This window comes from Oncorhynchus mykiss, chromosome 3 (assembly GCF_013265735.2).
Source record: "Oncorhynchus mykiss isolate Arlee chromosome 3, USDA_OmykA_1.1, whole genome shotgun sequence".
Classification (NCBI taxonomy): domain Eukaryota; kingdom Metazoa; phylum Chordata; class Actinopteri; order Salmoniformes; family Salmonidae; genus Oncorhynchus; species Oncorhynchus mykiss.
This window is the reverse complement of record NC_048567.1, coordinates 45,300,964-45,327,712: the sequence shown is the minus strand read 5'-3', so window position 1 is coordinate 45,327,712 and position 26,749 is coordinate 45,300,964. Positions and strand designations below refer to the sequence as shown.

The window sequence follows — 26,749 nt, the reverse complement described above, 5'->3', positions numbered from 1 at the left end:
CTCAACCCAATTGAGATGGCTTGGGATGTTGGATCGCAGAGTGGAAAAGCAGCCAACAAGTGCTCAGCACATGTGGGAACTCCTTCAAGATTGTTGGAAGAGCATTCGAGGTGAAGCTGGTTGAGAGAATGCCAAGAGTGTGCAAAGCTGTCATCAAGGCAAAGTGTGGCTACCTTGAAGAATCTCAAATATATTTTTATTTGTTGAACACTTTTTTGGTTACTACATGATTCCATATGTGTTATTTCATAGTTTTGATGTCTTCACTATTATTCTACAATGTAGAAAATAGTACAAATCAAGAAAAACCCTTGAACGAATGGTGTCCAAACTTCTGACTGCTACTCTATGTACATATACATATGCAGTAATTTAAGTAGAACGCTTGAGGGCGACTAAGCACCAGTTGTGAATAAACAAGAACAGAAGATAGCCACGTGTGTTTCAGATACGAAGGTTCATAGTTGAAATTCGGAAAGATGGTGGTGCACGCAGAGATCCGCATGGTTCACCGTGGTGGCAGCAAAATAAACTTCAGGGAGCCAGTTATTACACATGACTCCAGGTACGTATGTATTGATTGCAGCAGACATTAGCTAAACCTGAACAAAATATATGTCACAAGTATGGACGCAAATTGTAGTCATGGTTAGCTAATTTGTTACTGTACAACTAACGTGAGCTAGCTAACATAGCTAATATTCTAGCAGTATACATAGCAGTATTCTAAACGTCAGAGAAACAGAATTATAGAAAGCCACGGATTCAACTAAGGTAACGTTAGATATCTGGCTACTGTACTATGAATTAACATGTAACGTTAGCTTCCTTTACCGGCATGTTTACGTTAGCTAAATAGCTAAACGTGCATTTGCTATTTAACTAGCTTGCTGGTTTGTTTATTACAATGAACTATCAGGCATCTTTTCTTTCCCACCTTTATTTAACTAGGGAAGTCAGTTAAGAACAAGTTCTTATTTTCGATGACGGCCTAGGAACAGTGGTTTAACTGCCTTGTTCAGGGGCAGAACGACAGATTTTTACCTCAGGTAAATTCGATCTAGCAACCTTTCGGTTTCTGGCCCAATGCTCTAACCACTAGGCTACCTACCGCTCCAATCTAGTTAACGTTACATTGAATCTGGAATAACCGTAGTCTGTAAACTGATTTCAATCCGGTCGTTTTCGGCAGGTTCCTTTTGTGTGCCGCGGGGGAGTCCGTGAACGTGTACAGTACCAGCACAGAGGAATACGTCCATGATTTGCAGGGACACACTGACCTGGTGACAGGCGTTGTCCTCAACCCTTCAAACCATCTGCAGGTTTGTCAAATACAGTTGCTGCATATATGTGTCTGCGAACTTTGATCAGCAACATGTTTATGTCTAAAGAAACATGGTTTGTTGTCGCTCCAATGGTTGGGTGTCTGAGGAGTGTTTGCACATCGGGATGTTTTGAGTGTAGACATGACATTGTCTCACTCTCTTGCAGGTATACTCGTGTTCAGCAGATGGCACTGTCCGATTGTGGGACTTCACGGATGCCATCCTCATCAAGGTACTGCCACAGCAGCATTCTTTACCAAAGTCAGTTTTAATCACTGCTTCCTGTTTTCTTCATGTGCTTAATATTACATTACTTACTATGATACGTTTCAGACCTTCATTATCGGGTACCCAATCTACTCCATTTACGTCTCGGAAAAACATGGAGGAGTTGTTTTTCTCGTCGTTCCCATGGCAAATTACAAAAGCTCCGGTAAGTATAGCTACACTTTGAAAAGGCGGTGCTATGTGAACGCTTCCGTACAGCCGTTACACAGTAGGTAATGTAAAGCACAGCACAGAGAATTTTCGACCAAACTTGGCGATACTTCCTCAAATCCCGACTTGGAAGACACCACGTCTTCTAAACGCCCATGTCTAGTTACAAGGGGTTTGTTAGAATTTTAAAAATGATCCGTTATTACATTTTAAATCCATTAAGTAATCCAACAATGTGTACGCCGCTATCTTGTCTGTTTCATATCGTCTCTCATTGATTGAGACAGCTGGGTGTCCACCCCAAACGTTCCAAATGTCATGTTGACACTCGCCTGTCTCGATCAATGAGAAAATCTGAAATAGACAAGGTGGCTTTGTTCTTTCAAGTCAAAGGTGATTTCTTTGTAGTTGCACAACAAAATGGTGCAGAATGTTGAAGAGGGTGACCTCTGACACACATGTGGTGTGTCTTCAGAGCTGTTCCAGCTGGTGGCTGTTCATCTGCCCCACAGTGGGGACCAGGAAGTGGAAGCGCGAGAGCTCTCGGCCGTGCTCTGTGATGTCAGCCACCACCCTGGGGCTGCCTCCTTTGGCAGAGAGGTATGTGTAGTAGGCCTATACTTCGTATACCAGGTACTCCAGTAGCAAACAAGTCTCTGGCAGCGAACGACTTAGCCAAGGGTAACACTTAAACCATAATGATTGCTTTTGCAGGAGACATTACAACAATCTTTATGCACACTCTTGTCATAGTTTGCACACTGTTGATTTTAGCAAAAGGCATGACATGTTTTATTATCGCCTTCAACATTGACGCCAGTTTTTTTTACTTGAAACTTTGGGTGTACTCCTAGGAAACAAACAGGCTGAAACGGGGAGGGACCCCCTTGAACACCATTTACAACAATGTGCGTTAATGAATATAATGCACCTCTTGTTTCTTTCTCACAGGGTGAATACATAGCTGCCGTCAAAGGTTTACAGCTCGAGGTATTTTTCTTCAAGAAGCAGAAGTCCTACAGGTAAACACCATTCTCGCACATCAGGAGACTGTCCCCTTCAATGACAGTAGGCATGAATGGTAATGTGTGGTTTTGTCTCTCTGGTTAGTGTTTGAGCAACGCAAGTCCAACCACGCTGAACGGCAGCTTATCTGTTGGATGAGTGGCCTTTCTGCTTGTCTGTAGTCAGGAGTGGGAATTCAGCCAGCCCTCTCCATTGTTTTGAGCTACCCCTTATCTGTAAAAGGGAACTAATAAGCATCATAAGGATTCATTACATGGCAGTATTTTTGACATTGTCCATATTTGACATTGCCCAAATAACATTGCTCATGACTTTGTCATAGTACTCATTCAATTGTATTGTTTGTTTCTGTGCCCCACAGGTTTTCCCTGAAGTCAGGGATGAAGAAAGGGGCCAAGAATGCCTTCACCTGCGTTTCGTGCCACCCTAAAGAGGACTGTATTGCCACAGGTCACGAAGATGGCAAGATTCGCATGTGGTGAGTGATGCTCGAAGAACTTAGACCATGCCCAAACATGGCCTCACCAAAGACCAAATCTAGGGGAAACACTTGATTGGCATCACTCACAGTCAATGTTCTTTCCCTGTCTTCATAGGAGAAACTTCAACCAGAAGAAGGAGTACACATACTCCACCTTGCACTGGCACCACGGTGCTGTCAACACACTGTGCTTCACCCCAGAAGGTAATATAACTGTTGAATTATACCTAGACATATCATCTCTGATCACTCTATGCCAGTGTTCCCCAATAGGTGGCAGGTTGATTTTATTTGCCCCCTCAAGTCTAATGAGCAAAAATATATATATATATTTTTTTGGGGGGCAAGTCGGTTAGGACATTAATTTGTGCATGACACAAGTAATTTTTCCAACAATTGTTTAGACAGATTATTTCACTTATAATTCGCTGTATCACAATTCCAGTGGGTCAGAAATTTACATTCACTAAGTTGACTGCCTTTAAACCGCTTGGAAAATTCCAGAAAATTATGTCATGGCTTTAGAAGCTTCTGATAGGCTAATTGACATCATTTGAGTCAATTGGAGGTGTCCATGTGGATGTATTTCAAGGCCTACCTTCCAACTCAGTGCCTCTATGCTTGACATCATGGGAAAATCAAAAGAAATCAGCCAAGACCTCAGAAACACAATTGCAGACCTCCACAAGTCTGGTTCATCCTTGGGAGCAATTGCCAAATGCCGGAAGGTACCACGTTCATCTGTACAAACAATGGTACGCAAGTATTAACACCATGGGACCACGCAGCCGCCATACCGCTCAGGAAGAAGATGCGTTCTGTCTCCTAGAGATGAACGTTCTTTGGTGCGAAAAGTGCAAATCAATCCCAGAACAACAGCAAAGGACCTTGTGAAGATGCTGGAGGAAGTTAAAAAAGTATCTATATCCACAGTGAAACGAGTCCAAAATCGATACAACCTGAAAGGCCGTTCAGCAGGGAAGAAGCCACTGCTCCAAAACCTCTATTAAAAAGCCAGACTACGGTTTGCAACTGCACATGGGGACAAAGATCATACTTTCTGGAGAAATGTCCTCTGGTCTGATGAAACAAAAATACAACTGTTTGGCCATAATGACCATCATTATGTTTGATGGAAAAAGGGGGAAGCTTGCAAGCCGAAGAACACCATCCCAACCGTGAAGCATAGGGGTGGCAGCATCATGTTGTGGGGGTGCTTTGCTGCAGGAGGGACTGGTGCACTTAACAAAATAGATGGCATCATGAGGGAGGAAAATTGTGGATATATTGAAGCAACATCTCAAGATATCAGTCAGGAAGTTAAAGCTTGGTCGCAAATGATTCTTCCAAATGGACAATGACCCCAAGCATGCTTCCAAAGTTGTGGCAAAATGACTTAAGGACAACAAAGTCAAGGTATTGGAGTGGCCATCACAAAGCCTTGACCTCAATCCCATTGAAAATTTGTGGGCAGAACGGTAGAAGCGTGTGCGAGCAAGGAGGCTTACAAACCTGACTCAGTTACACCAGCTCTGTCAGGAGGAATGGGCCAAAATTCACCCAACTTATTGTGGGAAGCTTGTGAAAGGCTACCGGAAACGTTTGACCCAAGTTAAACAATTTAAAGGCAATGCTACCAAATACTAATTGAGTGTATGTAAACCTCTGACCAACTGTGGAATGTGATGAAAAAAGTAAATGCTGAAATGAATCATTTTCTGTACTATTATTCTGACACTTCACATTCTTAAAATAAGGTGGTGATCCTTCTGACCTAAGACAGGGAAACTTTACTAGGATTAAATGTCAGGAATTGTGTAACTGTTTAAATGTATTTGGCTAAGGTGTATGTAAACTTCCGACTTCATCTGTAAGTGAAAGAAATAGATTTTGATTGTTTTACTGGGAATGCCAACAAAATACATTTTTGGTCAGTGTGTGTGTGTGACCTTTTATTTAACTAGGCAAGTCCGTTAAGAACAAATTCTTATTTACAATGACGGCCTGCTGGGCCAATTGTGCGCCACCCTATGGGACTCCCAATCACGGCCGGATGTGATACCATCTGGATTCGTACCAGGTACTAATAGTGACGTCTCTTGCACTGAGATGCAGTGCCTTAGACCGCTGCGTCCGTGTGTTAACTATTTAACTACACTAAAATGTTAAATATCGGTATAGTTGTTTTTTGGGGGGGGGGGGGGGGGGGGGGGGGCAAGGAAAATATTGGGTATCGGCCAAAAAATGTAATCGGTGCATCAGTATAATTTGACCATTAAGGCTTGATTTCACGGTCTGAACAATTGATGTTGAGATGTGACTGTTACTTGAACTCTGAAGCATTTATTTGGGCTCCAATCTGAGGTGCAGTTAATTCTAATGAACTTATCCTCTGCAGCAGAGGTAACTCCGGGTCTCCGCCTTTCCTGTGGTGGTCCTCATGAGGGACATTAGTTTCATCATAGCACTTGATGGTTTTTGCAACTGCACTCTTGAACTTTCTTGACATTTTCCGGATTGACTGACCTTCGTGTCTTTAAGTAATGATGGACTGTCCTTTCTCTTTGCTTATTTGAGCTGTTCTTGCCATTATATGGACTTGGTTCTTTACCAAATAGGGCTATTTTCTGTATGCCACCTGTACAGTGCCTTGCGAAAGTATTCGGCCCCCTTGAACTTTGCGACCTTTTGCCACATTTCAGGCTTCAAACATAAAGATATAAAACTGTATTTTTTTGTGAAGAATCAACAACAAGTGTGGGACACAATCATGAAGTGGAACGACATTTATTGGATATTTCAAACTTTTTTAACAAATCAAAAACTGAAAAATTGGGCATGCAAAATTATTCAGCCCCTTTACTTTCAGTGCAGCAAACTCTCTCCAAAAGTTCAGTGAGGATCTCTGAATGATCCAATGTTGACCTAAATGACTAATGATGATAAATACAATCCACCTGTGTGTAATCAAGTCTCCGTATAAATGCACCTGCACTGTGATAGTCTCAGAGGTCCGTTAAAAGCGCAGAGAGCATCATGAAGAACAAGGAACACACCAGGCAGGTCCGAGATACTGTTGTGAAGAAGTTTAAAGCCGGATTTGGATACAAAAAGATTTTTCCAAGCTTTAAACATCCCAAGGAGCACTGTGCAAGCGATAATATTGAAATGGAAGGAGTATCAGACCACTGCAAATCTACCAAGACCTGGTCGTCCCTCTAAACTTTCAGCTCATACAAGGAGAAGACTGATCAGAGATGCAGCCAAGAGGCCCATGATCACTCTGGATGAACTGCAGAGATCTACAGCTGAGGTGGGAGACTCTGTCCATAGGACAACAATCAGTCGTATATTGCACAAATCTGGCCTTTATGGAAGAGTGGCAAGAAGAAAGCCATTTCTTAAAGATATCCATAAAAAGTGTCGTTTAAAGTTTGCCACAAGCCACCTGGGAGTCACACCAAACATGTGGAAGAAGGTGCTCTGGTCAGATGAAACCAAAATTGAACTTTTTGGCAAAAATGCAAAACGTTATGTTTGGTGTAAAAGCAACACAGCTCATCCCCCTGAACACACCATCCCCACTGTCAAACATGGTGGTGGCAGCATCATGGTTTGGGCCTGCTTTTCTTCAGCAGGGACAGGGAAGATGGTTAAAATTGATGGGAAGATGGATGGAGCCAAATATAGGACCATTCTGGAAGAGAACCTGATGGAGTCTGCAAAAGACCTGAGACTGGGACGGAGATTTGTCTTCCAACAAGACAATGATCCAAAACATAAAGCAAAATCTGGAATGGTTCAAAAATAAACATATCCAGGTGTTAGAATGGCCAAGTCAAAGTCCAGACCTGAATCCAATCGAGAATCTGTGGAAAGAACTGAAAACTGCTGTTCACAAATGCTCTCCATCCAACCTCACTGAGCTCGAGCTGTTTTGCAAGGAGGAATGGGAAAAAATGTCAGTCTCTCGATGTGCAAAACTGATAGAGACATACCCCAAGCGACTCACCTCTGTAATCGCAGCAAAAGGTGGCGCTACAAAGTATTAACTTAAGGGGGCTGAATAATTTTGCACGCCCAATTTTTCAGTTTTTGATTTGTTAAAAAAGTTTGAAATATCCAATAAATGTCGTTCCACTTCATGATTGTGTCCCACTTGTTGTTGATTCTTCACAAAAAAATACAGTTTTATATCTTTATGTTTGAAGCCTGAAATGTGGCAAAAGGTCGCAAAGTTCAAGGGGGCCGAATACTTTCGCAAGGCACTGTACCTTGTCACAACACTACTGATTGGCTCAACTGCATTAAGAAGTAAAGAAATTCCACAAATGTAATTTTAACAATGTACACCTGTTAATTGAAATGCATTCCATGTGACTACCTTGTGAAGCTGGTTGAGAGAATGCCAAGAGTGTGCAAAGCTGTCAAGGCAAATGGTGGCTACTTTGAAGAATCTCAAATCTCAAATATTTTGATTTAACACTTTTGGTTGCTACATGATTCCATATGTGTTATTTCATAGTTTTGATGTCTTCACTATTCTACAATGTAGAAAATAGTAAAAATAAATCCTTGAATGAGTAGGTGTCCAAACTTTTTTGACTGGTACTGTGTGTGTGTGCACAGTGCATTTGAAAAGTATTCAGATCATTCCCTTTTTCCATATTTTTTGTTACATTACAACCGTATTCTAAAATGGATTACATTTTTTTCCCCTCAAACTACACACAATACCCCATAATGACAAAGCAAAAACAGGTTTTTAGAAATGTTTGCAAATGTTTTAATACTAAAAACATACCTTTATGTAAATAAGTATTCAGACCCTTTGCTATGAGACTTGGGCTCCGGTGCTTCCTGTTTCCAGTGATCGTCCTTGAGCTGTTTCTGCATCTGTGGTGTATTCAATTACATTTACATTAGTATTCAGACCCTTTACTCTGCACTTTGAAGCATTTACAAGCTTTGCACAACTGTATTTGGGGAGTTTCTCCCATTCCTCTCTGCAGGTCCTCTCAAACTCTGTCAGGTTGGATTGGGAGCGTTGCTGCACAGCTATATTCAGGTCTCCAGAGTTGTTTCGATCAGGTTCAAGTCCAGGCTCTGGCTGGGCCACTCAAGGACATTCTGCATTTTCTTGGCTGTTTGCTTAGGGTTGTTGTCCTGTAGCAAGGTGAACCTTCGCCCCAGTCTTTACTCAGTTCATCTTTCCCTCGATCCTGACTAGTCTCCCTTTCGCTGAAAAACATCCCCACAGCATGATGCTGCCACCATGCTTCATTGTAGGGATGGTTTTGGCCAGCTGGGCAGTGCCTGGTTTCCTCCAGATGTGGCGCTTGGCATTCAGGCCAAAGAGTTCAATCTTGGTTTCATTAGACCAGAGAATTTTGGTTCTCATGGTCTGCGAGTCCTTTAAGGTGTCTTTTTGCAAACTCCCTGACCAAGGCCTTTCTCCCCTGATTGCTCAGTTTGGCCCGGGTGGCCAGCTTTAGGAAGTCTTGGTGGTTCCTAACTTCTTCCATTTTTAAGAATGATGGCCACTGTGTTCTTGGGGACCTTCAATGCTGCAGTAATGTTTTGGTACCCTTCCCTAGACCTGTGCCTCGACACATTCCTGTCTCGGAGCTCTACGGACAATTCCTTCGACCTCGTGGCTTGGTTCTTGTTCTGACATGCACTGTCAACTGTGGGACCTTTTTATATAGATCGGTGTGTGCCTTTTTTACAAATCATGTCCAATCATTTCAATTTACAACAAGTTTCTACAACTTGATTGGAGTCCACATCTCAAGGATGGTCAATGGAAACAGGATGCACCTGAACTCAATTTTGTGTCTCATAGCAAAGGGTCTGAATACTTATGTAAAAATGTTTTTTTTTAATAAATGTGCAGATTTCATAGCCTGTTTTTGCTTTGTCATTATGGGGTATTGTGTGTAGATGTACGAAATGACTTTTTTTTTCATCCATTTTAGAATAAGGCTAACAACATTTTGAAAAAGGGAAGGTTTCTGAATACATACATATTTCGTTGATGGACATAAGACTGTAAAATCAGCAGGAAATGAGCTGAAATTTATTTTAAATTTTTGAAATCTGTTCCCCAGTAATTCTGACACCTAATGGAGGCATTCTAGCCACTCCCTACTGCTTCAAGTCCCCAAGACACGTCTCTGAACTACGGGGACCGAGGCTTCTGCCCTTGTGCCTCCTATGAAATGCTCTCCCTGACCATCTGAGAGCCACTAGATCACTCTGAATTGTTTTTAATGTCCTTAACTCACTTCTATATGCTCTTTCCTAGTCCCAATCTAAAATGTATTTAGTGCCTATGGCTATTTTACCTGCCTTGATTCTAAATGTATGTTTATATTTTGAGAACTAATGAAAAATGCTATACAAATTATTATATGCGTTCGTGTCCCAATGCAATCGAGGTTTGAAATTATTTGTTTTTGTCATAATTGCGATTTAAATTTGGAGTGTACAAATTATTCATGACGTTCCGGGCCCCCGATCGTCAACTCAATAAATAATCTTCCCGCGGCTGAATGTAGTTGGGGACAACTGCTCTATGCCAACTGTTTTCATGGTGGAAGGATTTTAACCAGTGGCGTGACTCTTTGTTTCCTTTTCTGTAGGCACTAATCTTCTGAGTGGGGGCATAGAATCTGTGCTGGTCCATTGGCATTACACACAGGAGAACCAGAAAGACTTCTTGCCGCGCCTGGGCGCCGCCATCACACACATCGCCGTGTCACCTGACGGTTCCTTGTTCTGCACCTCGCACTCGGACAACAGTAAGGACTATTACAGCCTGTTACAAGAATTTCACGGTTCATCTCTCCTCCCTCCCTTGAAGTAATCACTGATCTGACATGACTGGATTGGTCATTGCTGTGTGCCGAATCCATGCTTGCACCTATCCAATCATGTTAGATCAGTGATTCTTCAAGGAAGGATGCTTAAATCTGGTCAGGGTCCTAAGTCTCACATTTACAAGGTACAGTGGCCATATGTTTTCATTCTATGTACGTTTCTTTTGTCAACTGCTAGAAAGATTTTTAGGAATATTCAATCTGTAGTCCTAACCATTCTCTTTCTTTCTGGGTTTTTTTCCCCCTCCCTTTTTCTCGGTCCCCCTCTCAAGAGATCACAATCATTCAGAGTTGTGTCAAAGTGTCGGCCGTCATCCAGGGGCTGGTTAAAGGCGATGGTGTGTGGACAAACCTAATCATTGACCCGCGCAGTAAAGCTTTGGTGCTTAATGGGAAACCAGGGCACCTGCAGTTCTACTCTCTCCACCACGACAAGCAACTCTACAACGTATGCACACCTTTCTGTCTACAGGAGCTGTCAATTTAAAACCACCACACGCTGTCCTTGTAAACTTGGGCAAGGCAGCGACCTAGGAATGTTCTTGAACTTTGTCACATGACTTGTAGAAATGGAATGACTAGAATGGATATTCAAGTCATTTTATTTCTATGGCCTGAGTCTTGAAGGTCTGGCTTCGCTCATTTGGCATGAACAAAAAATGTAACTATTTGATAATGAATGAATGAACTCTTATTGACCAATCAAGTTAATGAAAATGATTTTACTCTTTCTCTTCTACCTTCAGTTGGACATAGTACAGCAGGAGTACATCCATGAGGAGGGTCTGGACCAGTTTGAGGTGGTCAAAGCGGCATTCGACGCCCGCGGCGACTGGCTTGCTACCGTGGAGGAGAGGAGAAAAAAAGGCGCTGAGCTGGAGATCAATTTGAAGCTGTGGGCGTACGATGAGCTAACTCAGAGGTACTATTTATTTATAAGCCTGGTTGCATGTTGTACATGTCTTCATATCAACATGTCGTGGCATTGTTTTCATGCTCGTCAATAACAAGCCCCTTAGTTATTGCTGTTCACACATTTGGCTATAACGCTGCTCCATTTGTGATATATTTAAGTATGTGGTTTCCATCTTTCACCCGCTCTCCACCCTAACTTGTCCCCCTCTGTAGTTTTGTGCTGAACACCACAGTGACAGCTCCCCACGAGGACCGGATTACAGCCATGTTCTTCAGCCCCTCCCCAGAGACCACCATGCTGGTGACCACTAGCCTCGACGGCCACTTCAAAGCCTGGCTGCTGGCAGACCACTCAGACGCCAACGGTAAGTAGTCCCGAGGTGGTTCTTTCTATGGGTTTTGGTTTGGATCGTTGAGCCTGATGGCCAGGGTTAGGCAAGTCTTCCTATGTAATAGGTCCTTGAGACCTGCTAGTTATTATTCACCGACACATGATTTGCCCAATCAAGGTACCGATGAGCCAAATCAAACTGGTGCTCTTAACGTTCTCCCTGGCTTTTCCTTTCTCTGTATGCGTATGACGACCAGCAGAGGGCTTCTGGGCATGTGACTTTGTGGGTGGGTATCATCTCCTGAAGCCCGGTTGCTGCTCCTTCTCGGCTGACGGCTCCCTTTTGTCCGTCGGCTTCCAGGAAGTGGTGACCGTGTGGAGCCCCGCTTCCTGGGAGCTACTCACCACTCTGTCCCAGCCCCCAGGGGCTATCAGGTCAGAACACACACACTTACAAACATTCACACACTGATACAAGTATACACAAACACACACGACCATTGAAACGAGCAGACGTTTCAACAACTTTGCTAACAAAAAACGAATGTTGGCAGATAGCAGTCTGTCAACAAACAAGATGGCCTAACACTAGAAAAGCCTAGGCCTCGTTGGACCACTAGCATTTTTATTAGTTTATGTACAAACGTCACAATTCAAGTGTTAAAATCTATTAAATAAACACCATAGCAACGATCATTCATTATTAATTTGTTAAGGGCAAGTCTTAAGGCACAGTATGCATTTCAAAAGAACAGAGTGGCATAATGTATTCCGAGTCCAAATATATTACTACGCTTTGGAGTGTTGCAGTGCACACCGGGAGCGCCTGAAATCATGGTAATTCTGCCAAAAAGTTATATTTCGAAATGGAGCTCAAGGGGTCATTTGTAAGAGTTGTTTGGCAAGGAGAGGTGGTTTTAGAAATGGCGGAACCTGCTCTTTCTGATACAGTATAGTCTTACCTGCTTTTGACTCTGTAGAATAATGTCCCTTTTTGCTGCTGCAATTCATGTCTATTCCAAGCTGTGCTGTTCATCAGATTCTTCATATACAGTTTAAATATTATTTTCCATTAGACTATTGTCAGTTTAATCTTGTCTGTAGGCTAACTCTGTGTGAAATTTAGTTTCAATATAGTTTAGGTTTAGTGTCAACGGGCCATCAGCTGGACAGGCAGACTACCAGTGAAATAACTGGCTGTAAATCACATGTCCTCTTAAAACTGCTTATAACACATTCTGTTTGTGATATTACAATTCTAACAACAACTGTGTGTTATAGACTTACTTAGGAAAAGTCGAGGACAGGAGGACATGACTTAAAAAAAGGCTGCGTTATTAAAAAAGTAAGTCCATTTTGAGTCAATAAAACTCTTGACTCTCCTAGTGTTAAACCAACAGTTATGACTCGTGATATGAACTTGGGTTCACATTTCCGTTGTTTACTTGTGTAACACCCTCTGTGGTACTTACAGTTCCTTCAGAAAGTATTCATACCCCTTTACCACTTTACCATGTGTAATTATGTTTTTAGAAATGAATCAAATGACAGTTAAATGTCTTGAGTCAAAGCATTTAATCCCTTTATGGAAAGCTTAAAGTTCAGGAGTACACATTTGCTTAACTCAAATAAGTTGCATGGACTCACGGTGTGCAATAATAGTGTGTAACATGATTTTTGAATGACTACCTCATCTCTACCCCACACATACAATTAAGGTCCCTCTGTCGAGCAGTGAATTTCAAACACAGATTCAACCACAAAGACCAGGGATGTTTTCCAATGCCTCGCAAAGAAGGGCACCTATTGGTAATGGGTAAAAGAAAGAGGGAAAAAAACAGATATTGAATATCCTTTTGAACATTAAGTTATTAATTACACTTTGGATGGTATACACCCAGTCACTACAAAGATACAGGCGTCCTTCCTAACTCAGTTGTCGGAGAGGAAGGAAACCGCTCAGGGATTTCACCATGAGGCCAATGATGACTTTAGTTAGAGTTTAATAGCAGCGATGGGAAATAACTGAGGATGGATCAACATTGTACAGTCGTGGCCAAAAGTTTTGAGAATGACACAGATACTCATTTTCACAAAGTCTGCTGCTTCAGTGTCTTAATATATTTTTGTCTGATGTTACTATGGAATACTGAAGTATAATTACAAGCATTTCATAAGTGTCAAAGGCTTTTATTGACAATTACATGAAGTTGATGCAAAGAGTCAATATTTGCAGTGTTGACCCTTTTTCAAAACCTCTGCAATTCACCCTGGCATGCTGTCAATTAACTTCTGGGCCACATTCTGACTGATGGCAGCCCATTCTTGCATAATCAATGCTTGGAGTTTGTCAGAATTTGTGGGCTTTTGTTTGTCCACCCGCCTCTTGAGGATTGACCACAAGTTCTCAGTGGGATTAAGGTCTGGGGAGTTTCCTGGCCATGGACCCAAAATATTGATGTTTTGTTCCCCGAGCTACTTAGTTATCATTTTTGCCTTATGGCAAGGTGCTCTATCATGCTGGAAAAGGCATTGTTCATCACCAAACTGTTCCTGAATGGTTGGGAGAAGTTGCTCTCGGAGGATGTGTTGGTACCATTCTTTATTCATGGCTGTGTTCTTTGGCAAAATTGTGAGTGAGCCCACTCCCTTGGCTGAGAAGCAACCCCACACATGAATGGTCTCAGGATGCTTTACTGTTGGCATGACACAGGACTGATGGTAGCGCTCACCTTGTCTTCTCCGGACAAGCTTTTTTCCGGATGCCCCAAACAATCGGAAAGGGAATTCATCAGAGAAAATGACTTTACCCCATTCCTCAGCAGTCCAATCCCTGTACCTTATGCAGAATATACATCTGTCTCTGATGTTTTTCCTGGAGAGAAGTGGCTTATTTGCTACCCTTTTTGACACCAGGCCATCCTCCAAAAGTCTTCGCCTCACTCACCCGCCTGCTACCATTCCTGAGCAAATTCTGTACTGCTGGTGTCCCGATCCCGCAGCTGAATCAACTTTAGGAGATGGTCCTGGCGCTTGCTGGACCTTCTTTGGCTCCCTGAAGCCTTCACGACAAGGAGAGTGGTTCAATTGAAGTTCTTGATGATCTGATAAATGGTTGATTTAGGTGCAATCTTACTGGCAGCAATATCCTTGCCTGTGAAGCCCTTTTTGTGGAAAGCAATGATGACGGCATGTGTTTCCTTGCAGGTAACCATGGTTGACAGAGGAAAAACAATGACTCAAGCACCACCCTCCTTTTGAAGCTTCCAGTCTGTTATTTGAACTCAATCAGCATGACAGAGTGATCTCCAGACTTGTCCTCGTCAACACTCACACCTGTCTTAACGAGAGAATCACTGACATGTCAGCTGGTCCTTTTGTGGCAGGGCTGAAATGCAGTGGGAATGTTTTTTGGGGATTCAGTTCATTTGCAGGGCAAAGAGGGACTTTGCAATTAATTGCAATTCATCTGATCACTCTTCATAACATTCTGGAGTATATGCAAATTGCCATCATACAAACTGAGGCAGCAGACTTTGAAAATTAATATTTGTGCCGTTCGCAAAACTTTTGGCCACGGCTGTAGTTACTCTACAATACTAACCTAATTGACAGAGTGAAAAGGAAGCAATTATAGAATATTAATATTCCAGAACATGCATCCTGTTTGCAACAAGGCACTAAAGTAAAACTGCAAAAAGAAATTGGCAAAGCAATGAACTTTATGTGCTGAATAAAAAGTGTTGTTTTGTTAGATTTGCCCCAAAACATAACATCACTGAGTTTCACTCTTCATATTTTCAAGCATGTTGGCTGCATCGTGTAATGGGTATGCTTGTCATCCGCAAAGACTAGAGTTTTCTAGTAAAATAATTGTCTGCTTTCCAACAAACGCTGGGAGACATTCCCCTTTTAGCAGGATAATAACCTAGAACACGAGTAAATATACATAAATATGGAATTGCTTACCAAGATGACATTAAATGTCCCGGAGTGGCCTAGTTGCAGTTTTGACTTAAATTGGCCAGAAAATCTATAGCAAGACTTAGCTGAAAATGGCTGCCTAGCAATGTTTAACAACCAACTTGACAGAGCTTGAATAATTTTGAAAATAATGTACAAATATTGTATAATCCAGGTGTGCAAAGCTCTTAGACATAGCCAGAAAGACACACACAGCTCTAATCACTGCCACGGGTGTTTGTAACATGTATTGACTCGGGTGTGAATACTTAAGTAAATGAGATATCTGTATTTCATTTTCAATAAATGTGCAAAGATTTCTTAACATATTTTCACTTTGTCAATATGGGCCATTGAGTGTAGATGTGTGAAAGGAAAAAAAAGATTGAATCCATTTTGAATTCAGGCAGTAACAACAATGTGGTATAAGTTGAGGGGTATGAATACTTTCTGAAGGAACTGTAAGTCTGTATTATTTGCACAAAACGAGTGTACTTCATGGCAACAAGTTCTATTGGCCAGCCGTGTCAGCCTGGGAGACAGAACCTGCTGCGCAACATTGAGTGTCAGCCTCTACTCCAATATCTTGCCAAGTCAGCCCCCTCCCCCCTCTCCTTAGGTCAGTGAGTGCAGACAATTTGTATTTGGTGTTGTCTTATTAAATTTCAGGCCAAAGCTTCTTAGCTGCAGCCTGCAAATGACTACACACTGGTTTTAGTGCTGGTATTCACAATGGCCCCAAGCCATTGCATACTTTGATAGTCAACTATACATCACTCTCAATTTTTTTTTTTTTACATCCTTTGCCTAAAATCAGGATGAATTATCAGATCTTCAACCAAAACCTAATATTAGATAAAGGGAACCTGCGTTTTACAAATAACAAAACAAATTGATACTTATACTGAACAAAAATATAAACGCAACAATTGCAATGATTTTACCGAGTTACAGTTCATATAAGGAAATCAGTCAATTAAATTCATTAGGCCCTAATCTATGGATTTCACATGACTGGGCAGGAACGCAGCCACCAGTGGGCCTGGGAGGGCATTGGACCACCCACTTGGGAGCCAGGCCCAGCCAATCAGAATGAGTTTGACGATCCCGCAGGTGAAGAAGCCAGATGTGGAGGTCCTGGGCTGGCATGGACACACCTGGTTGTGAGGCCGGTTGGACGTACTACCAAATTCTCTAAAATGACATTGGAGGTGGCTTAGGGTAGAGATATTAATATAACATTCTCTGGCAACAGCTCTGGTGGACATTCCTGCAGTCAGCATGTCAATTGCTCGCTCCCTCAACTTGAGACATCTGTGGCATTGTGTTGTGACATTTTAGTGGCCTTTTTTTTTTTTTCAGCACAAGGTGCATCTGTGCAATGATCATGCTGTTTAATCAGCTTCTTGATATGCCACACCTGTCAGGTGGATGTATTATCTTGGCAAAGGAGAAATGTTCACTAACAGGGATATTAGCACAGTTGTCCAACCAAAGTTGAGAAGCTTTTTGTGCGTATGGAAAAATTCTGGAATCCTTTTCAGCTCAGGAAATATGGGACCAACACTTTACATGTTGTGTTTATATTTTTGTTCAGTGTATGTATGTATTTATTTAAATAAGTTATGCAACACCCAATTTCACTGTGTGAAAAAGTAATTTCCCCCTTTCACTCAATAAGTGGTTGTGCAACCTTTTGCTGCAATGGCTGCAACCAAATGCTTCCTGTAGTTGTTGATCAGTCTCACATTGCTGTGGATACATTTTTGCCCACTCTTGCTTACAGACTCTTGCTTCTTTAACTGTGACATTTGTGGGTTTTCAAGCATGAACTGTTATTTTCAAGTCCTGCCACTAGATCTCAATTGGGATTAGGTCTGGACTTTGACTAGGCCATTCCAAAACTTCAAATTTGTTGCTTCTTAACCATTTTCATGTAGACTTCAAATCAAATCAAATTTTATTTGTCACATACACATGGTTAGCAGATGTTAATGCGAGTGTAGCGAAATGCTTGTGCTTCTAGTTCCGACAATGCAGTAATAACCAAAAGTAATCTAGCTAACAATTCCAAAACTACTACCTTATAAGACACAAGTGTAAGGGGATAAAGAATATGTACATAAAGATATATGAATGAGTGATGGTACAGAGCGGCATAGGCAAGATACAGTAGATGGTATTGAGTGCAGTATATACATATGAGATGAGTATGTAAACAAAGTGGCATAGTTAGTGGCTAGTGATACATGTATTACATAAAGATGCAGTAGATGAGTACAGTATATACATATACATATGAGATGAATAATGTAGGGTATGTAACATTATATTAGGTAGCATTGTTTAAAGTGGCTAGTGATATATTTTACATAATTTCCCATCAATTCCCATTATTAAAGTGGCTGGAGTTGAGTCAGTGTGTTGGCAGCAGCCACTCAATGTTAGTGGTGGCTGTTTAACAGTCTGATGGCCTTGAGACTGAAAAACAGCTTCTGTCTCTCGATCCCAGCTTTGATGCACCTGTACTGACCTCGCCTTCTGGATGATAGCAGGGTGAACAGGCAGTGGCTCGGGTGGTTGTTGTCCTTGATGATCTTTATGGCCTTCCTGTGACATCAGGTGGTGTAGGTATCCTGGAGGGCAGGTAGTTTGCCCCCCGGTGATGCGTTGTGCAGACCTCACTACCCTCTGGAGAGCCTTGCGGTTGTGGGCGGAGCAGTTGCCGTACCAGGCGGTGATACAGCCCGACAGGATGCTCTCGATTGTGCATCTGTAGAAGTTTGTGTGCTTTAGATGACAAGCCAAATTTCTTCAGCCTCCTGAGGTTGAAGAGGCGCTGCTGCGCCTTCTTCACGATGCTGTCTGTGTGGGTGGACCAATTCAGTTTGTCTGTGACGTGTACGCCGAGGAACTTAAAACTTACTACCCTCTCCACTACTGTTCCATCGATGTGGATAGGGGGGTGCTCCCTCTGCTGTTTCGTGAAGTCCACGATCATCTCCTTAGTTTTGTTGACGTTGAGTGTGAGGTTATTTTCCTGACACCACACTCCGAGGGCCCTCACCTCCTCCCTGTAGGCCGTCTCGTCCTTGTTGGTAATCAAGCCTACCACTGTTGTGTCGTCCGCAAACTTGATGATTGAGTTGGAGGCGTGCGTGGCCACGCAGTCGTGGGTGAACAGGGAGTACAGGAGAGGGCTCAGAACGCACCCTTGTGGGGCCCCAGTGAGGATCAGCGGGGTGGAAATGTTGTTGCCTACCCTCACCACCTGGGGGCGGCCCGTCAGGAAGTCCAGTTGCACAGGGCGGGGTCGAGACCCAGGGTCTCGAGCTTGATGACGAGCTTGGAGGGCACTATGGTGTTGAATGCCGAGCTGTAGTCGATGAACAGCATTCTCACATAGGTATTCCTCTTGTCCAGATGGGTTAGGGCAGTGTGGTTGAGATTGCATCGTCTGTGGACCTATTTGGGCGGTAAGCAAATTGGAGTGGGTCTAGGGTGTCAGGTAGGGTGGCGGTGATATGGTCCTTGACTAGTCTCTCAAAGCACTTCATGATGACGGAAGTGAGTGCTACGGGGCGGTAGTCGTTTAGCTCAGTTACCTTAGCTTTCTTGGGAACAGGAACAATGGTGGCCCTCTTGAAGCATGTGGGAACAACACACTGGGATAGGGATTGATTGAAATGTCCGTAAACACACCGGCCAGCTGGTCTGCGCATGCTCTGAGGGCGCGGCTGGGGATGCCGTCTGGGCCTGCAGCCTTGCGAGGGTTGACACGTTTAAATGTTTTCCTCACGTTGGCTGCAGTGAAGGAGAGTCCGCATGTTTTAGTTGCGGGCCGTGTCAGTGGCACTGTATTGTCCTCAAAGCGGGCAAAAAAGTTATTTAGTCTGCCTGGGAGCAAGACATCCTGGTCCGTGAAGGGGCTGGTTTTCTTTTTGTAATCCGTGATTGACTGTAGACCCTGCCACATACCTCTTGTGTCTGAGCCGTTGAATTGAGATTCTACTTTGTCTCTATACTGACGCTTAGCTTGTTTGATTGCCTAGCGGAGGGAATAGTTACACTGTTTGTATTCGGTCATGTTTCCGGTCACCTAGCCCTGATTTAAAAGCAGTGGTTCGCGCTTTCAGTTTCACACGAAACATATCCCAGTCCACGTGATGGAAGCAGTCTTGGAGTGTGGAATCAGATTGGTCGGACCAGCGTTGAACAGACCTCAGCGCGGGAGCTTCTTGTTTTAGTTTCTGTCTGTAGGCAGGGATCAACAAAATGGAGTCGTGGTCAGCTTTTCCGAAAGGAGGGCGGGGCAGGGCCTTATATGCGTTGCGGAAGTTAGAATAGCAGTGATCCAAGGTTTTTCCAGCCCTGGTTGCGCAATCGATATGCTGATAAAATTTAGGGAGTCTTGTTTTCAGATTAGACTTGTTAAAATCCCCAGCTACAATGAATGCAGCCTCCGGATAAATGGATTCCAGTTTGCAAAGAATCAAATAAAGTTCGTTCAGAGCCATCGATGTGTCTGCTTGGGGGGGAATATATACGGCTGTGATTATAATCGAAGAGAATTCCCTTGGTAGATAATGCGGTCGACATTTGATTGTGAGGAATTCTAAATCAGGTGAACAGAAGGACTTGAGTACCTGTATGTTATGATCACACCACGTCACGTTAACCATGAAGCATACGCCCACGCCCCTCTTCTTACCAGAAAGATGTTTGTTTCTGTCTGCGCGATGCGTGGAGAAACCAGCTGGCTGCACCGATTCCGATAGCGTCTCTCCAGTGAGCCATGTTTCCGTGAAGCAAAGAACGTTAGTCTCTGATGTTCCTCTGGAATGCTACCCTTGCTCGGATTTCATCAACCTTGTTGTCAAGAGACTGGACATTGGCGAGAAGAATGCTAGGGAGTGGTGCACGATGTGCCCGTCTCCGGAGTCTGACCAGAAGACCGCTCCGTTTCCCCCTTTTACGAAGTCGTTTTTTTGGGTCGCCGGCTGGGATCCATTCCGTTGTCCTGGGTGAAAGGCAGAACACAGGATCCGCGTCGCGAAAGTCATATTGTTGGTCGTACTGATGGTGAGTTGACGCTGCTATGTTCAGTAGTTCTTCTCGACTGTATGTAATGAAACCTAAGATGACCTGGGGTACCAATGTAAGAAATAACACGTAAAAAAAACCAAAAAACTGCATAGTTTCCTGCTGCATTACCCAGCTGTGCTTCAGCTCACTGTTGGATGGCCTGAAATTCTCCTGTGGAATTCTCTGATACAGAGCGGAACTCATGGTTTCTTCTATTAAGGCAAGTCGTCCAAGTCCTGTGGTAGCAAAGTATCCCCAAAACATCACACTTCCACCACCATGCTTGACCGTTGCTATGAAGTTCGTACTGTAGAATGCGGTGTTTGGTTTTCGCCAGACATAATGGAACCCATCACTTCCAAAAAAGTTGACTCAAGTTTGCCAAAAAAGGAACTGGCAGGTCAACAAGACTCTTGGAAGAATGTTCTATGGACAGATGAGTCAAAAGTATAACTTTTTTTGGTTGACATGGATCCCATTATGCCTAGTGAAAACCAAACACCGCATTCCACAGTAAGAACCTTACGCCAACAGTCAAGCACCAAATAAAATTGTTGGTCACATACACATGTTTAGCAGATGTTATTGTTGGTGTAGCAAAATGCTTGTGGCAGCTCTGCTTCTCTGCATTGTGTTGTTAGTGTGATGTTTTGGGGATGCTTTGCTTCCTCAGGACTTGGACGACTTGCCTTAATAGAAGAAACCCTAAATGCTGCTCTGTATCATAAAATTCTACAGGAGAATGTCAGGTCATCCGTCTGTAAGCTGAAGCGCAGCTGGGTCACGCCGCAAGAGAATGATGGAAAACACACAAGTCTACATGATTTGAAAATGGCTAAAGAACAATTTTGAAGTTTTGGAATGGCCTAGTCAGTCAAGACCTAATCCCAATTGAGATGTGGCAGGACCTGAAACAGGCAGTTTATGCTTGAAAACCCACAAATGTCGCTGAGTTAAAGAAGAGTGGGGTAAAATGTATCTGATAACATTCAGTATGCAAAAGTATAGAATTAGAAAGGGGGCAAATACTTTCTCACAGCACTGAATAGGGATATCTCTGCCTCGTATGTGCTCAGGGGGATGTAGGCAATTGCTGGTACAGATGGCTGTGGAAGTCAAGCACTGGGACTCTGCATTGTTATTCCAGCTGCTCATAGTCTGTTGTGTAACCACCTATGGATTTTTCTGTTTGGTGTTTACATGTGGTCTGAACTGAAATTATTTCAGGTGACTGCATTTGTAGTTGGAGCTCTGGTGTGGAAAAGCTTCTTGCCACTAATCCTGTGAAATATGTTTTTAGGGTGGGTGGTGGTATGGTCAGGTGGACTTTGACAGTACGGTAAGAGACGGGTGACGTGGTTTGAAGGTTAACAGACTCTTTTGATCCAACAGGGACCTTTGTTTTGGACGGTTAAGCTGTTCCAAGTACCTGTTGGGGGCCAGCACCAAGAACCAACTCTGCTGCTGGAACCTCCTCACCTGCTCACGTAAGACGGTGGCTCTCTGACGTGTGTGCTCGTGTGCAACTGGCCTATAAGCAACACATCCATGACTTAAGAAATAAAACAAATCTGTTCAATCTGTAAACTTTTTTCTCTTTTTACATGTGTTTCTCTCTTCCCTTCTCTCTCTCAGTGGAGTGGAGTACCCCCATGGACGTAAGCCTGCTCCAGACCGACCCGCTGTCTGAGAACATAGCTGCCTTCTGCAGCCAATCTGGCAGCTCTGACTGTGAGTACTACCTAGTTTCTGGTTCTAGCTGCCAGTACCAACATAACTATTTTGCCTCATTTGGTTTAGATTGTTTTGCCACACCCACTCCAAGGGCCCAAAGCGTAGCTAATTGCACATGGCAGGGTCCCCTTAGGTATTGTATAATATGTGCTGTAGCCTTGTCGTACGGTAGACCCAACCATGTCTAAATAGGTTAAATGGGCTTCACTCCTCAATATGCCCTCTGCTCCCTCCAGTGTTTGTGTTCAAGCCCAGCGAGCCACGGCCCCTCTACTCCCAAAAGGCTTTGTGCACGGGCAAGGTGCAGCATGCAGTCTTCGCGCCGCGCGACCAGATGCTGGAGAGCTGCGAGGAGCGTACCCAGTGGCTCAACAGATCCCAGCTCTACTTCTTGACCCAACACATGGTGAATATATACATATAATACACACGGTCTCCAGACTCATGGTGTCCTCTCCTCGTCTCCTTTCCTTTGTCACCGCTAGTAAATGAAAGGACTGGACACACCACATGTTTGAAGTTCCTCCAAACTACTAAATTACATTTGAAAGTAAGGAAACTGGGGTGTAGGAGCATGCTTGAGTTTGACTTCTTATTCCACTGGCAGGTAACTAACCACAGAGGTTCTGTCTGACATCCGTTTATAGGATTTGTTGACTTTTAGCACCAAGACTGAAGAGGACAGACTGTTGGCATCCAGTAAACAGGTACAATTCCATTTCGTTCCAAAATGGCTGCGAACATGTACTGTCATTCATTTGAGGTTTTTTTAATTTTCTGTGACAATGTATAGCATTCTCTGCGTCAGTTCTGACTCTTTGTTTTCGGGGTGTTTTTCAGCTCATGGTAGACGACAGTGTTGCCGTGACGCCGTTCTACCTGTTGTTAGGGAAACACAGAGGGCAGCAACTGGAGAAGCAGGAAGCACTGACCAATCCCATGGCAGAAAGGACTCAGCTCCCACAGGGCTCCATTGCCATCAAGGAGGTGTGTGTGGTGTGTGTGTGTGTGTTCATGCAATGTTCACTGGCTGTTAATTTGCTGACCTGTAAATAAGCCTTGTGTTTCTACATTCTGTGTTGGTCCTCAAAGTTCATGTTTAGCTTTGCTAGAATGCATAAAAAATGCATGTGCCAAGTATTTGTATACTTCCAAGCAGCGAACTACTGAATATACTGAGCTCACTTTAGATGCTAGGTGAGACGAAATGGTCTGCAAACGTTCCCAGAGTGTATCAGAAAGTTAATCAATAAATGTTTTATTGGCTAATAATTGTAAAGGTAAACGGGGAACACTTACTTGATTCTCTCAAGAACCCAGTGTAACTTTTTAGACCAGGTTATTGATCATTGGCCCTGAAGGGCATAGTCGGTGAGCAATACGCATCAGGACCTCTGCATAACTCACTCCTCTCCCGCTCTCTCTCCCTCAGCTGCTGCACACCCCAGCCCACGTCCTGCCTTCAGCCTCGTTCCTCTGTGCCATGTTTGTCCGCTCCCTGCTCATCTCCAGCTCCTCTGCCAGGTGAGTCCAGTTACTAGTAGTTTGTTTATTGTTCCAGACAAGATAATGTTTTTTTGTGGCATACAGTTTAAAAAACACACACAAAAAAACAGAATATGTTGACATAGAATCACAATGAATAGGTTCATCTACATTCCCCTGAAAACAATGGAGAGGTCAAAGTAGTATGGTGACGATGACCTTACACCCTAGCACAGCGTTTTCCAACCCTGGTCTTCGAGTACCCCCCCCCCCCCAACAGTACACCTTTTATCAGTGCGCGTGGTATGTGTGTCAGGTTTAAGTATGAGCGTGTGGGTAGAGTTCAGTTCGTGTACTCCCCCAGGTCATTGTTTTTAAGTAAGAATTTGTTCTGTCAATATAATCTTAAACCTAAAAGGTTATATACGGTGCGTTTGGAAAGTAATTCAGACCCCTTGACTTTTTCCACATTTTGTTACGTTACAGCCTTATTCTAAAAATGGATCTACAATCTACACCCAATACCCCATAATGTCAAAGCAAAACATGTTTTATTAAAAATGGAAATATCTCACTTACATAAGTTTTCAGACCCTTTACTCAGTACTTTGTTGTAGCACCTTTGGCAGCGAATACAGCCTTGATTCTTCTTGGGTATGACGCTACAAGCTTGGCACACCTGTATTTGGGAGTTTCTGCAGATCCTCTCAAGCTCTGTCAGGTTGGATGGGGAGCGTTGCTGCACAGCTATTTTCAGGTCTCTCCAGAGATGTTCGATCAGGTTCAAGTCCGGGCTCTGGCTGTACCACTCAAGGACATTGAGACTTGTCTCTGACATGTACTGTCAACTGCGGGACCAAATTATCTCCAATTGAATTTACCACAGGTGGACTACAAACATCTCAAGGATGATCACTGGAAACAGGATCCACCTGAGCTAAATTGAGTCTCATAGCAAAGGGTTTGAATACTTACTTAAATAAGGTATCTATTTTATTTTATACATTTGCAAACATTTCTAAAAACCTGTTTTTCGCTCTGTCATCATGGGTTATTGTGTGTAGATTGCTGAGGATTTAAAATATATTTTTTAGAATGTTACATTAGTCTTAACGTGGAAAAGTCGAGGGGTCTTAATACTTTCCCGAAGGTACAGTAACAAATGCTACATCTCACTTCCTTGAGAAAGCGGGCTGATATGCACTTTGGGTCAGAAAATTCCCCACATATGCTAGACAGTACTATGGATAATCACATTTTATGTTGACTGTTTTAATATTTTGGAATAATTGCTTAGTCATGAGGGCTCTCACCCCACTTACATGTGTTTTTTGTTTTTTTGTAAATTGCTGAAGAGAGGAAAAAGAACATGAAGAAGGGGAAATGGAGAGAGAGAAAGAGGAAGAGGACTCCGAAGGGGAAGCAGACCCCCGTCTGGGGGAATCGGCAACATGGGGCCATCCCGAGGAGTTTGGGGCACCAGCTCTCACCAAAGCCCAAGAGAGGGAACTGAGGAAAGTTAGAACATTTGACCACAGCTGGCTCAGCAGCCTACTGGACTGTTAAGCGTGAACAAGCCCAAACACACACACTTTTCACAAAGGCTGTATTTTCATATAATAAATATTTCTGTTTTCAAATGTGCCGTATCATTCTTGTTTCTGGCATTGCCCCAAGAATGTTTCAGTTTTGCTGGATCAAAACAATTTTAAAGTTAAATATCACTTTGTAATATGTCAGGCTCTGTACAGTAGTGTTTGTTTTGCAGAGTGATTCACTTATCACTCAGTTAATTCATACTGTGTGTCAAGGTTGCTGGCATATACATGTTCCAGTTTGCCAATACAGTTGAAGTCGGAAGTTTACGTACGCTTAGGTTGGAGTCATTAAAACTTATTTTTTAACCATTCCACAAATTCCTTGTTAACAAACTATAGTTTTGGCAAGTTGGTTAGGACATCTACTTTGTGCATGACACAAGTCATTTTCCCAACAATTGTTTAGACACATTGAATTATAAGTGAAATAATATCACAATTCCAGTGGGTTACACTAAGTTGACTGTGCCTTTAAACATCTAGGAAAATGTCATGTCATGGCTTTAGAAGCTTCTGATAGGCTAATTGACATAATTTGAGTCAATTGGAGGTGTACCTGTGGATGTATTTCAAGGCCTACCTTCCAACTCAGTGCCTCTTTGCTTGACATGGGAAAATCAAAAGAAATCAGCCAAGACCTCAAACAAATTGTAGACCTCCAAGTCTGGTTCATCCTTGGTAGCAATTTCCAAACGCCTGAAGGTACCACATTCATCTGTACAAACAATAGTCCGCAAGTATAAACACCATGGGACCATGCAGCTGTCATAACGCTCAGGAAGTTCTGTCTCCTAGAGATGAACGTACTTTGGTGCAAAAAGTGCAAATCAATCCCAGAACAACAGCAAAGGACCTTGTGAAGATGCTGGAGGAAATGGGGTCAAAATATCTATCCACAGTAAAACGAGTCCTATATCGACATAACCTGAAAGGCCGCTCAGCAAGAAAGAAGCCACTGTTCCAAAACTGCCAGACTACAGTTTGCAACTGCACATGGGGACAAATTTCATACTTTTTGGAGAAATGTCCTCTGGTCTGATGAAACAGAAATAGAACTGTTTGGCCATAATGACCATTATGTTTGAAGGAAAAAGGGGGAGGCTTGCAAGCCGAAGAACAGCATCCCAACCGTGAAGCACAGGGGTGGCAGCATCATGTTGTGGGGGTGCTTTGCTGCAGGAGGGACTGGTGCGCTTAACAAAATAGATGGCATCATGAGTGAGGAAAATTGTGGATATATTGAAGGAACATCTCAAAACATCAGTCAGGAAGTTAAAGCTTGGTCCCAAATGGGTCTTCCAATTGGACAATGACCCAAAGCATACTTCCAAAGTTGTGGCAAAATGGCTTAAGGACAACAAAGTAAATGTATTGGAGTGGCCATCACAAAGCCCTGACCTTAATCCTATAGAAAACATGTGGGCAGAACTGGAAAAAAATGTGCGAGCAAGGAGGCCTACAAACCTGACTCAGTTACACCAGCTCTG

General features: G+C 43.1%; 1 protein-coding gene across 2 annotated transcripts; it reads left to right on the top strand.

Annotated features, from left to right (window-relative positions):
- Positions 1–432: 432 nt before the first annotated feature.
- Positions 433–25,308, top strand: LOC110520019 (WD repeat-containing protein 75). 2 transcript variants are annotated; one of them, XM_021596978.2, is made up of 20 exons: positions 433–565; positions 1,193–1,322; positions 1,492–1,557; positions 1,659–1,758; positions 2,239–2,363; positions 2,715–2,785; positions 3,151–3,267; positions 3,386–3,474; positions 9,915–10,073; positions 10,424–10,599; positions 10,898–11,073; positions 11,280–11,431; positions 11,658–11,832; positions 21,838–21,932; positions 22,081–22,176; positions 22,416–22,585; positions 22,827–22,886; positions 23,020–23,166; positions 23,612–23,703; positions 25,020–25,308. In XM_021596978.2, exons 1-20 carry the CDS (start codon positions 480–482, stop codon positions 25,228–25,230), a joined length of 2,493 nt encoding a protein of 830 aa, XP_021452653.2. In that variant the 5' UTR covers positions 433–479; the 3' UTR covers positions 25,231–25,308. The 2 variants fall into 2 exon arrangements, with proteins under 2 accessions (XP_021452653.2, XP_021452652.2); XM_021596977.2 differs by having other exon boundaries at positions 11,655–11,832.
- Positions 25,309–26,749: the final 1,441 nt, after the last annotated feature.